The 14,069-nt window shown below is 41.4% G+C and overlaps 1 protein-coding gene across 1 annotated transcript in view; it reads right to left on the bottom strand.

Moving 5' to 3' along the window:
- Positions 1–14,069, bottom strand: part of ak7b (adenylate kinase 7b) — a 69,593-nt gene that overhangs the window by 49,859 nt on the left and 5,665 nt on the right. The window contains exons 3-7 of the mRNA XM_063058902.1: positions 13,581–13,689; positions 9,170–9,264; positions 6,107–6,217; positions 3,156–3,239; positions 2,040–2,128 (exon numbers count right to left, since the gene is read on the bottom strand). Coding sequence (XP_062914972.1) covers positions 2,040–2,128; positions 3,156–3,239; positions 6,107–6,217; positions 9,170–9,264; positions 13,581–13,689 — 488 coding nt within the window. The remainder of the gene's footprint in view (positions 1–2,039; positions 2,129–3,155; positions 3,240–6,106; positions 6,218–9,169; positions 9,265–13,580; positions 13,690–14,069) is intronic.

Below are 14,069 nucleotides of genomic sequence, written 5' to 3'. Positions count from 1 at the left end.
GAGGAAGAATTACGGGGCAGCATGGTAGCATAAAAGTTTGTGTTACACGATTACATTACCAATCACTCGGGTTCAATTCTGTCACCACCTGTAAGGAGCCTGTACATTCTCCCATGTCTGCATGGGTTTCCTCTGGGTGCTCCAGCTTCCTCCCATATGCTAAAGACTTACGGGTTAGTGGGTTGATTGGTCACATGGGTGTAGTTGGGCCAGAAGAACTTGTTACTGTGCTGTCTTGCCAATAAATAAAAACAAACTCAAACTTAGATGAGTGTGCTAAATGGACTTTAAAATATGTGTACCTCACTTGAAATTCAGTTCCATTTCCATTTAAGTATATGGAACTGAACAGTGTAGTAAATATGTTGGTGGGCAAAATGATACATCTCATTTTATGATAGTGTCTTAGACCAGTGGTCCCCAACCACCAGGCTGCAAAGCATTTGCTACCGGGCCCCCAGGAAACGATACAAGTCAGCTGCACCTTTCCTCATTCCCTGTCATGCACTGTTGAACTTGAACATAGGGTTGCCAATTGTCCCGTATTAGCCGGGACATCCCATATATTGGGCTAAATTGGTTTGTCCCATACGGGACCGCTGTTGTCCCATATTTCCCCCGCTAAGGTAGAGCCTTCCTATGAAACCGTTTGCAACCTAAGCTGAAATGGCGTAAAGCGAAGAACAATTACCATTAATTTATATGGAAAAAATTTTTGAGCGTTCCCAGACCCAAAAAATACCCTACCAAATAACACATAAAACCAAAAATAACACTAACATATAGTAAAACCAGGAATGATATGATAAATACACAGTCTATATAAAGTAGAAATAATGTATGTACAGCGTAGTTTCTCTTAACAGAATCGGGCAGATTAAGCCAAAACCTTCGTGGTCATGGTAGTCTTTCTCGGGGTAAACACAGGTGTCCCGTGTTGACTGCTACTTTTGTCCCTTATTTGGGAGTGAGAAAGTTGGCAACCCTACTTATGTATAGTTTTTCATAAATTCTTTTGTATTTCTTTGTTCTACTGTGAATGCCTGCATGAACATTAATTTCAAGGTTGTTATTGGTGGCATGTACAGTACGTACTTTGATAATAAATTTACCTTAACTTTGCATTCCAATCATTTACCAAAATTTTTTAAATGTTAAAAGAAAATTTGCCAATGTAATGCCCTCAGAGAACTCAGAACAAATCATTGGCAGCCCTAAATATATATAACCAATAGATTCAGGATTGACTTATTATCAAAGAATGTATAAATTATACAACCTTGAGATTTGCTTACTCACAGGTAAGCAAGAAACCCAAAAGAACACAATTAACGAAAAAAAAGAATAACAATTTAAAAAAGGCCAACACTTGATGTGCAAGAGAAAGAAAAAAGTCATGTAAACAATTGAAGCAAACAACAACAGCATTCTGAATCAAAACTGAGTCCTCAAATCCAAACCACAGAGCAGCCTGGAGTAGGCCCAAAGCCTTGCTTATCAGTTCATCATATTAATGGGCACAGAGCACAGCAGCCAGGGCTGTCTTCCGAGCCTCAGCACCATGGAGAGTAGAGTGACCATTGTGGAGAGCGAGTGAAATCAGCTCTCGTCCCAACTGACACCCTGTCTTTTCAGTCTTTCTGGGCCAACGTTTAAATTAACCCAACAACTGAACAACGAAAAGCTCCAGCGGCCTGGTGAGAGGACTGAAGATCATGGAGAGTGAGCAAAATTGGCTCTCCCCTCTTTTCTGGGCCAGTGTTTAAATTGTCTGAACAGGGAATCATACTTTGCACTAGGATCCAGCTGCAGTGAAAGGCTCCAGGCCTAGACCACACTGTCTAGCAACTCGCGCCAGGCCCAGACTGCACCACCCAGCCTGAACTATGATGCAACTTAAATTAAAGCTGAATTTTACTAATTTAACTTCCGTACTTGTCGTAACTTACTAAACTGTCCTTCTTTAAAAGCAAAGTGAAAACTACAGTCGCTGATATTCTTTACTTGATTGGTAGTTTCTTCTTTTATTCTTCACTTACCCAGCTAAGTCATTCACATGAATGGTTGGAACAACATTTTTTCCATCTCCAAAGCATGGTATTGTTGGATTCAGCCCATGCCAGGCTTCCTGACCACAGAAAGAAAGTCACATGAGGATATCCTGTTACACTGATATACGATAGAAAGTAATAGACAATGTGGGAATAATAGCATTGCATTAAGCACAATGACATATGCCTTCAATTTTAGCAAATTAAGGTAACAACCATTCGTACAAACAACACCATATCCAAGGGTGTGGAACTATGTAATGATTTTTGCCAGACATCAGCTTCTGCAGTTCTTATTTCAGTAATTAACCAGTAACTGGCACCATAGTGGTTAGCACAATACTATTACAGTGGGAAGGAATTTGGAGTTCAATTCTGGCATTGTCTGTAAGGAGTTTGTATGCTCTCCCTGTGACCACAAGAGCTTCCTCCGGTTTCCTCCTACAATCCAAAGATATCAGTAGGTTAATTGGTCATTGTAAATTGTTCGTGATTAGCCTAGGGTTAAATAAGTGGGTTGCTGAGCTCATTGGGCTAAAGGGTTGTATCTCTAAATAAAATAAAATAAAATACAAATACAATATGATTTGTCAACAAGAAAGATCCAATTAGAGCAAAGACTATGGAAAGCTAAATGATAATCTTGGTACTTGTAGACACTCAAAAGGGAATGTTTTGAAACTAATGAAATTAAAATCTCTGGTGACATATTTGACCATCTTCAAAGTGATTCTATGCTTCTGTTCTAAGACCAAGTGGCACTAGTGAAGGACTTAGATCCATGATTTGATTCATCATCAACCTGGATATATTACACTAGATTCCCCCCTCAGCTAATGCCCTTTGATCACTCAATTGTAGACACACTATCAGAAAGAAAGAGTGACGGAAAAGAGGATTCACTGAACATTTCTGACAAATCATCAGAATTAATGACTAATAAACAGAGCAGCTGGGATCACAACACAAAAGGTCATTCAGCCAACTACATTCTTACGAAAGTCAACAACAAGTTCTTGCAGATAGCATTCAGTAAAAACTATTGCTGTTGTTTGGCTTTACTGAAAATTGTAAGAAAGAAAATAAACTTTCTATATTCTGTACCTTGAAGAACAGATGAAACACACTTTCATCCATTCCATAAATGACTCCAGAAGCAACAACATAGGTAGAAAACTTCCGCTTTTTCTAAAACAAAAGAGAGATTGATTGTTTTACTTACTTAATTATGCATACAAAATGTTTTCTAAGCAAGTAAAAAGCTTTACCTGCACAGCACTAATAGAACTAATTTCTAAATAGGGATGGGATGTTTCATTTGGTGGTGGAGACTAGAACCAGAGGGCAAAGCCTCAAAATAGAGGTACGTCCACTTAGAACAGAGATGAGCAGGAATTTCTTGAGCCAGAGAGTGGTGAATCTGTGGAATTCATTCCCAAAGGTGGCTGTGGAGACCAGGTTACTGGGTGCATTTAAGGTGAAGGTTGATAGGTTCTTGATAAGTCAGGGCATGAAAGGTTTCAGGGAGAAGGCAGGAGAATGAGGTTAAGAGAGAAATGGATCAGCCATGGTGAAATGGCAGAGCCTACTCAATGGGCTGAATGGCCTAATTCTGCTCCTATGTCTTATGATCAATGGACCAGGAAACAGAGTTCAGGAAATTCCCAGAAGCAGGAAATTGAGTTCCACCACAGAAAGTGGGGAATTTAAATTTTATAAATAAAATCTGGAAGTTGAAATACAGCTTGTCCCATTTACAGCAAAACATCAAAATACTGGATTGTCATAAAAGCATGCCAATTTCACCAATATCCTCCAGAGAAGGAAACCACATTGATTGACTCAATCTCCTCAATTCAATAAACACTGGCAATGACAGCAGCTGCCATTATCACATGGATACATAAATTTAAACAAGTTACAGGTTACCATTACTTAAAAGTGTTAAGCAAATCTTTCCAACCAGTAGCTATGAATAATAAACTTCTTTAAAACTATTATAGCCTGCATCAAGGTCTGTTTAAAAATCCAGTACGAACAGTGAGATCCACAAAGATTATTTGATCATCCTCATGCTGTGGTTGACATTCGAGCTCTAATGTGACTCTACCAACCTGAGCTACAGCCTCCAACAACACACCCTTACTAAACAAGACATGTATAGCTTGGGAAGGGTCTTTTCCTGAAATTTGACTCTTTATTGCTCTCCATAGATGCTGACTGACCTACTGAGTTCTTTCAACATTTTTGTGTGTTACTTTGGATTTCCAGCATCTGTAGAATCTCTTGTGTTTATGGTTCTAGTCACTAAATTACATGCATGAAAACTATGAATTAGAAGCAAGAGTAGGCCATTCAGCCCTTCAAGTCTCCTCGGCCATTTGTGGCTGATCTCATTGCACCCTTAGCTTCACCGTCCACCTGCTGACCAACAACACTAATGACTGCATCACAAGAAAGCAAGCTCAAATTTACTCTGTCAAAAATATTACAAATCAACCAAATAGCCTTATCATCTATTATGTACAGTATATTAAACTTTTTTGATAATCAACGTTTAAATGTGAATCTAAACATTAAATGCAGCACAATACTTCCTTAAATCTGAATTACTGATTTCCACACTGTGCTGCTCCCTGAATTCCTGTTGCTACTAAATCTCCTGAAAATAAAAATTCTCAAAGCATATTTAAGTATAGTGAAATGGAACTTGCTCTTGATCTTTAATATGTTAGCATTTATATTCTGACTATTCATTTCAAACTTGTGAACTAAAATGAGGGTTCTTTGAGACAGGATTTATTTGGAGGTAATTCAAGCATTTGGAGAATCATAGTCTGACTCGAGATAGTCAACATGGCTTTGTGAATGGCAGGTCATGCCTCATGAAGCTGATTGAATTCTGTGAGTAAATGATAAAACAAGTTGATGAAGACAGAGTAATGGATGTGAAGAATATGGATTTTAGTAAGTCATTTGACAAGGCTCCCCATGGTAGTCAAGAAGAGATCCAAGGAAACATGGATTCAAAATTGGCTTGCCCACAGAAGGTAGAGGGTGGTAGCAGATGGAGCATATTCTGCCAAGAGGTTGGTGACCAATGGTGTTCTGCAGGGATCTTTTCTGGGACCCTTGCTCTTTCTGACTTTTATAAATTATTTAGGTGAGAAAATAGAAGGCTGGGTTACTAAGTTTGCAGATGACAAAAGGTTGGTGGTATTGTGGATAGTGCAGGTTGTCGTAGCTTACAATGGGACATTAATAGGATGCAGAGCTGGGCTGAGAAGTGGCAGATGGAATTCAATCAGGAAAAAATGTGAAGTGATTCACTTTGGAAGGTCAAATTTGAAGGCAGAGTACAGGGTTAATAGCAGGATTCTTAACAGTGTGAAGTAACATAGGGATCTTGAGGTCCACATCTATAAATGTAGTGCAAGTTGATAGGATTGTTAAGAAGGTGTATAGTGTATTGGTTTTCATTTGGGGATTGAACTCAAAAGCTGCAAGGCACATTGCAACTCTTAACACACTGGTTGGACCACACTTGGAGTATCGTGTTCAGTTCTGGTTGCTTCATTATAAGAAGGATGTAGAAGATTTAGAGAGGATGCTAAGGAGATTTTTCCTGGATTAAAGAGCATGTCTTATGAGGACAGATTGAGTGACCAAGAGTTTTATTCTTTGGAGCAGAGGAGGTTGGCACAATGTTGTGGGCTGAAAGGCCTGTACTATGCTGTACTGTTCAATGTCCTAAAACACTCAATTAGACTTTCACCCTCAGCAAAGAAATCTCTAGAGAGATGAGGAAAAGGTGTCCCACCACCTGAAGATGCTCCCATCTTGGGCAGCCTTCCATTGATGATGAATGATTTCCCGTTAGATGCATATCTGCCCCGACCCTTCCTCTGACAACAAAAACCATGCTCCTGGTTCTCTTTGAGTAGATATTTCTACAGAATACCCTAATGGATTTAATCTATGCCGATGTATGTTTGCCGTTGCCAACAGCAAAACTACTTCTCTAGAAGTTGTAATCATTTTCTGTGGTTACATACTGTCTTCCCAAATTTGATGACTAGTTTCTCAAGGCTGAGGTGATCCTTAAAGTTTGGATGACATTTTCTTTTGCGATAATCGTCCTCTGTGAATGCGGCTTCCGGGTCCTCCTGATAAACAAAACTGCTGTTGACTTTTTGTTCTATGAGTGTACATTAAAATAGCATGATTAAATTATTTTACAAAAACTAGTTAATGTAACTGTTACATGAGATGTAATGAATACATACAGAGATTTCAATGGTGAGATATGCAATGATAAATGGATTCATAGCAAATCCAATCCTGCCTTCACCATTATCTCTATGTTTCCACTCACCTCTGACACATCTTGCAACATAAATACAATCAAAATTGGTGTATTTGCATTGTGAGACTAGATCAGATCCAAAGGCACCCTTAAGATCCAGGAATTCCTTCCTAGTTACAACATTAGATGCTTCCTCTGTAAGATCTGAATTATAGTATACTCTCAGTGATGATAATCCTAATGTATAAAAAAGACAAAATTACTGGATTAAGCACCTCCTAATTGATAACAGCAGCCAAGAAGTTAGTAACAGCACCTGCAATACAGCTATATTGGCAAAGAATTGCCATTAATAAGACAAGAAACAGCACAGCGCCTGTCATCTGAGGCTTCACCTCATCACAGGGTTAACCACTGGTGCGAAAAATAGGGCTACCTTCCAGAGTGATCTCACACACCATTGCCTCAAGTCTGGCAGTTACCAGACAAGTGCAGGTTGCTGGATTGCACCAGAGTAATGCTCTGACCTTGGACTTTGTCTCTCCATATGATTGCCCTTGAATATCGCCCATGTGCTACTGTGAATAAGCAGCCCACCCCTGAATGTTGTCTATATTTTGCTACAGAGTCATAGAAAAGTACAGCACAGACAAAGGCCCTTTGGCCTATCTAGCCCATCTGTTTGTGAATCTGAACTGCTTTCTCCTCTGATGTGCTGCATGTGAGGATCTCTCTGCATGATCTGGTGAGGTGCTTCCGGAGTTGTCCAGACAGCGGGCTCTCTGGTTATTTGCTTCTATTAACATTTCACGTGGATCTCATTGCATGGATGTTTTCTTGTGAGTGGGCTGTCGATGAGCAAGACAAGCCTGATATTCAATGGAAATCCCTCATTCCTAAGGAGGCCCCCGCAGTGATTTAATCAAAGACGGCATAAAACAAATCATGCTTAGATATTGTTGTTGGACATTCACTATAATCACTTTGACCACAGAAACAGCAGCAGAATTAGGCCATTCAGCCCATAGTCAGCTCTGCTATTCGATCATGACTCCCCTAAGCCAGAGGTCCCCAACCACCGGGCCGCAAAGCATGTGCTACTGGGCCGCGAGGAAACAATATGATTTGGCGAGATGGAACGATGTGAGTCAGCTGCACCTTTCCTCATTCCCTGTCACGCACTGTTGAATTTGAAAGTTGAACACCGCCCCCCCCCCCACCCCTGTCGGCCGGTCTGCAAGAGTATTGTCATTATTAATCTAGTCCGTGGTGCAAAAAAGGTTGGGGACCCCTGCCCTAAACAACTCAATGATCAACATACAGATCCCTTTAAAATCCATAAGTACGATGCAGGGGGTGGTGGTAATGATGTTCTACCAACCGTACAGTGTCAGGTTGCTATTGCACAGCATACTAGAGTAGTGGGGAGCACACGCTTTTCAGCACAGGCAACCCGGGTTCAATTCCCGTCACTGCATGTAAGGAGTTTGTACGTTCTCCCTGTGACCGAGTGTTTTCCTTTGGGTGCTCTGGTTTCCTCCCACAGGCCAGAGGCATACTGGTTGGTAGGTTAGCTGATCATTGTAAATTGTCCCATGATTAGGCCAGGTTTAAATCAGGTGATTGCTGGGTGGCATGCCACACTGTACCTCAATAAAATAAAGTTAAAATAAAATGTGTGTAATATATGCCATCTGCTGCATTGTGCTGACTGAATTTGGTGGGACAGGAGTCAAATTGGCTGTGCACAAGAACTGATTCATAAAATACTGTTTCTGTGTCTCCATGTGGATCCAGTATGTACACAAGTTTCAACAGCACAAATCTTTGTGAAAGTTTGCACTCCTGTAAGGGGGTGAAGACAGATTTGAAACATCAGCTGACAGGCACTGTGCTGTGGCTTTTTTTTTTGTCAATGTGAATTACGTGAAGATGCAATTGTGCTGCAGAAATAGTTGCTAACATTTTGGCAGCTGTCAGTTAAGAAGTGTTTAATCCAATAATTTGGCTTTTTCCATGCATTAACACTAAGAATACACCACAAGTCAAATTTGGCACTCAATATATTAAGAAATTATTTTGCTGCTCATTTCTTCAAATGCTCACCAGTGGGAGGTGGTGCTTTAGCACTGCTGGCCTACCACCTCGAGGGAGTCTTGATCATAAGCAGGCCGAAACTCCTGAAGACAGGTGGCAGATCAACTGATGATCCCACTGGTGATAGCACAGGACAGTTAACATCTTAGTCCATGTGTATTTTGTAACTCTTCAAATGCCCCTATTTCTCTATTGGTTCATACAGAAATTTTATCAATTTGCTTTAAAACCATCATCTGTACCAAAATGTAAATTGCATCTATTATTTAACAACTAACAATTGTTTTAATTGTCTCAGAAATTTACTCAACTTTTGATCCAGGTCTGAGTCTATAGTATTTGTCAGTATCTCTATAATAGGGCTTCCCAACCCTTTTTATGCCATGGACCCCTACTATTAACCGAGGGGCCCATGGACCCCAGTTTGGGAACCCCTTTTCTAAAATGAGTGTCAAATTTGCTGGATTATCAGGAAACAATCTGTACCTTGAACTCTAGATCCTGCAATTGTGAATGAACTGTTTAATCATTCCCCACATCTGCAAAATCCTTAGAGGTACAAGATACAAATGATCCATTAGGTTTAAGCTCTAAATGTCAGCTCTATCTCAAGTGAATCAGAACTTCCACAATAACTCTTAACTTTGTACCATATCTGGAACCATCTGAAATTCAATTAAATGGCAACGGGCAAAACACAACAAATATTTCTTACAGGATCAACAGGTTTAGTTTGGGCCCACGTCATTATTGTCGACAACAGAATAAATATTTTCGGACTCTCAAAATTTTCTAAATCTGAATGTAGTGCTGTGGATAGAGAAAGAAGATAAAGAACATTATCTTGTAGCATTCTTTCATTGTTCGTTTCACCAGTATAGAACAAGTCAAGGAAATATTACAACGTTTATAGAGAACTTTCATTTTAAGTACTCTTACATTCCCCTGCACTTATGAAGTCATACACAACCTGATCAGTTATTTTCTTTGCTATGCTTTCAAATATGGTTAAATGATAGCCACACCTACAGCTTCATTGTCTTAGTCCTGCTTGGGAAATAGGCCAAGCTGCAGGTAAAGGGCAATACTTCACCCTACTTCACAAAATACCCGCCATTTTAGAATTACCTTTACAAAACTGAACAGCACAAATTCAGCCATTTGGCTCAAATGACCTCCACCTGGGGTTCTGATTTTCCCCTCAACTTTATCTAATCCTGTCACTATATCCTTCTTGTTCAGGTATTCATCAAACCTCACTTTACATGTGTCTAGGTTAAGGGAACAAGGTAACCCCTGGGACCACAAATTTCACATTCTGTTCACTATCTTGGTAAAGAAGTTTCTTCTGGTTCCTTGATGGATCAATTATGAAACTTATCCATGACTACCAGAACAAACAAGGACAGTAGAAGTTGCAATATGGACAATAAGCATGGACAACTTCACTCACTGCAATACTGAACTGATCACTGAAACACAACCTATGGACTCACTTTCAAGGACGCTACAACTCATGTTCACAGTATTATTTATTTATTTATTTGTATATGTATAGTTTGCCCCTTTTGGACATTTTGTTGTTTGTCAGTCTTTGAGTGTAGTTTTATTATAATTCTTTGTTTTACTGTTAATACCCATAAGAAAATGAATCTCAGGGTGAGACATATATACTTAGACAATAAATTTACTTAGATCTTTGATTATTTTGGATAAGTCAAAAAGAGAGTGAAGGTTAGGATGGGGGAAATATTGATGAGGAGAACACAAGGAAGAAGAGTAGAAGGAGATTGGAACGAAAAGAGCGAGATCAGTAAGCAAAGGATTGGCAAAATGGAAAAGAGAAAAAAAAAGGATGGAGTATGAGGGGTTTGAAAAACTGGATGAGAAAACAGAGAGGTAGGGAAACAGGAAATATTCTTTGAAACAGCATTAGCACATAAGTAACCTGAAGGGATGTTACCAAACAAAATACACTGCAATGAACACACATTAAAGCTGCTGGTGAACGCAGCAGGCCAGGCAGCATCTCTAGGAAGAGGTACAGTCGACGGTTCAGGCCAAGACCCTTCGTCAGGACTAACTGAAAGAAGAGATAGTAAGAGATTTGAAAGTGGTAGAGGGAGGGGGAGATCCGAAATGATAGGAGAAGACAGGAGGGGGAGGGATGGAGCCAAAAGCTGGACAGGTGATTGGCAAAGGGGATATGAGAGGATCATGGGACAGGAGGCCAGGGGAGGAAGACAAGGGGGAGGGGGAACCCAGAGGATAGGCAAGGGGTATAGTCAGAGGGACAGAGGGAGAAAAAGGAGAGTGAGAGAAAGAATGTGTGTATAAAAATAAATAACGGATGGGGTACGATGGGGAGGTGGGGCATTAGCGGAAGTTAGAGAAGTCGACGTTCATGCCATCAGGTTGGAGGCTACCCAGATGGAATATAAGGTGTTGTTCCTCCAACCTGAGTGTGGCTTCGTCTTTACAGTAGGGAGGCCGTGGATAGACATATCAGAATGGGAATGGGATGTGGAATTAAAATGTGTGGCCACTGGGAGATCCTGCTTTCTCTGGCGGACAGAGCGTAGGTGTTCAGCAAAGCGGTCTCCCAGTCTGCGTCGGGTCTCGCCAATATATAAAAGGCCACATCGGGAGCACCGGACGCAGTATATCACCCCAGCCAACTCACAGGTGAAGTGTCACCTCACCTGGAAGGACTGTCTGGGGCCCTGAATGGTGGTAAGGGAGGAAGTGTAAGGGCATGTGTAGCACTTGTTCCACTTACAAGGATAAGTGCCAGGAGGGAGATCAGTGGGGAGGGATGGGGGGCACAAAGGGACAAGGGAGTCGCGTAGGGAGCGATCCCTGCGGAATGCAGAGAGGTGGGGGAGGGAAAGATGTGCTTAGTGGTGGGATCCCGTTGGAGGTGGTGGAAGTTATGGAGAATAATATGTTGGACCTGGGGGCTGGTGGGGTGGTAGGTGAGGACCAGGGGAACCCTATTCCTAGTGGGGTGGCGGGAGGATGGAGCGAGAGCAGATGTGCGTGAAATGGGGGAGATGCGTTTGAGAGCAGAGTTGATGGTGGAGGAAGGGAAGCCCCTTTCTTTAAAAAAGGAGGACATCTCCCTCGTCCTGGAATGAAAAGCCTCATCCTGAGAGCAGATGCAGCGGAGACAGAAGAATTGCGAGAAGGGGATGGCATTTTTGCAAGAGACAGGGTGAGAAGAGGAATAGTCCAGATAGCTGTGAGAGTCAGTAGGCTTATAGTAGACATCAGTGGATAAGCTGTCTCCAGAGATAGAGACAGAAAGATCTAGAAAGGGTAGGGAGGTGTCGGAAGTGGACCAGGTAAACTTGAGGGCAAGGTGAAAGTTGGAGGCAAAGTTAATGAAGTCAACAAGCTCAGCATGCGTGCAGGAAGCAGCGCCAATGCAGTCGTCGATGTAGCGAAGGAAAAGTGGGGACAGATACCAGAATAGGCACGGAACATAGATTGTTCCACAAAGCCAACAAAAAGGCAGGCATAGCTAGGACCCATACGGGTGCCCAGAGCTACACCTTTAGTTTGGAGGAAGTGGGAGGAACCGAAGGAGAAATTATTAAGAGTAAGGACAAATTCTGCTAGACGGAGCAGAGTGGTGGTAGAGGGGAACTGATTAGGTCTGGAATCCAAAAAGAAGCGGAGAGCTTTGAGACCTTCCTGATGGGGGATGGAAGTATATAGGGACTGGACGTCCATGGTGAAAATAAAGCAGTGGGGGCCAGGGAACTTAAAATCATCGAAAAGTTTAAGAGCGTGAGAAGTATCACGAACTTAGGTAGGAAGGGATTGAACAAGGGGGGGATAAAACCGCGTCGAGGTATGTAGAAACGAGTTCGGTGGGGCAGGAGCAAGCTGAGACAATAGGTCGGCCAGGACAGGCAGGTTTGTGGATCTTGGGTAGGAGGTAGAAACGGGAAGTGCGAGGTGTGGGAACTATAAGGTTGGTAGCAGTGGATGGGAGATCCCCTGAGCGGATAAAGTCGGTGATGGTGTGGGAGACAATGGCCTGGTGCTCCTTAGTGGGGTCACGATCGAGGGGTAAATAAGAGGAGGTATCCGCGAGTTGTCGCTGTGCCTCGGCAAGGTAGAGGTCAGTACGCTAGACTACAACAGCACCCCCCCTTATCGGCGGGTTTAATAATAAGGTTAGGATTAGTGCGGAGGGAGTGGAGAGCAGAGCGTTCTGTTGTTTGTGTTTTAAAATTATCTGTAGAATTCCTGCTGTTTGCGTTTTAAAATTATCTGCAGAATTCCTGCTGTTTGCGTTTTAAAATTATCTGCAGAATTCCTGTTGTTTGCGTTTTAAAATTATCTGCAGAATTCCTGTTGTTTGCATTTTAAAATTCACTACTGCGAAGTCTCTTCCAGTGATGCCTACACCGAAGAAGTTTAGATCCTCTCTTCGACGGGAGTTCAGTGAAACCATCTCTCACTGCTCCCCATCTGTAATTTCTTCGGCTCTTCAACTTTCACCTGTCCAGCTCTTGGCTCCATCCCCCCGCCTCCTGTCTTCTCCTATCATTTTGGATCTCCCCCTCCCACTTTCAAATCTCTTACTCACTCTTCCTTCAGTTAGTCCTGACGAAGGGTCTCGGCCTGAAACGTCAACTGTACCTCTTCCTAGAGATGCTGCCTGGCCTGCTGCGTTCACCAGCAACTTTGATGTGCGTTGCTTGAATTTCCAGCATCTGCAGAATTCCTGTTGTTTGCGTTTTAAAATACACTGCAATGATATTTAATTCAAGGACACCTAACTTTGGCCGAATATTTAACAGTCCAGAATAAAGCATACTGGTATCAGACAGTCCATTCTGTTATTAAGACCACATTATTTAGCTTTCTGGGAACCTTAAATAATGGGCAATAAATATGACTACTTTTTGTTTGCATTAGGATGACTGCTTTTGTTATTTTAATAAAGCAGACCTGTACAACTTCCTTGTATAAAAGTAAGTGAGGTTTTATTTTCCCCATGATGAAGATGTTCATCAATCAATGGAACAGAATTATAGACATAAGCAAGTGACATATACTTATTGTGAGAGAGGTACACAGAAAAGCAAATAAAGTAAGTGATAAATGAGAACCTGAAACAACCCATGAGGCTTCATCAATTTGCTGAGCAGCTTCCGTGATATTATAGATGATGATATCACAGTCCAGGAGATAGTTGAACAGTTCATCGCGTGTTTCAAACTGAAGATATATTAAAAAAATCCTTAAATAAATTAATGGATTAACTCCAGTGAAATGATTCATAATTTTAAACATAAATTTTTTCATATTTAAAATTAATTTTAAAGCACACAAGATGGAAACATTCAAATTAATTTGGTAATTGTGGTCTTGGGGGAAAACTTCTGGAGTACAGGTACTATACTTCTGCCTTACTTCAAGCTCAGGAACAGGCAAATAATTTGGAAATTATTTTCCTGTTTTTCCTTTAGATCTCAAGAGCACACTCCTGAAATCTATCACCCCTACCACAGAAAGCATCCTTTCCAGGTGTATCACAGCTTAAGTATGGCAACTGGCCTCTTAAGTTTTCTCACTTGCCTATCAACTCACCCTGGGTC

The sequence above is a fragment of the Mobula hypostoma genome, chromosome 1, assembly GCF_963921235.1.
Source record: "Mobula hypostoma chromosome 1, sMobHyp1.1, whole genome shotgun sequence".
Classification (NCBI taxonomy): Eukaryota; Metazoa; Chordata; class Chondrichthyes; order Myliobatiformes; family Myliobatidae; genus Mobula; species Mobula hypostoma.
Note: the sequence above shows the minus strand (reverse complement) of the source record. Positions and strands in the feature narration are given on the sequence as shown.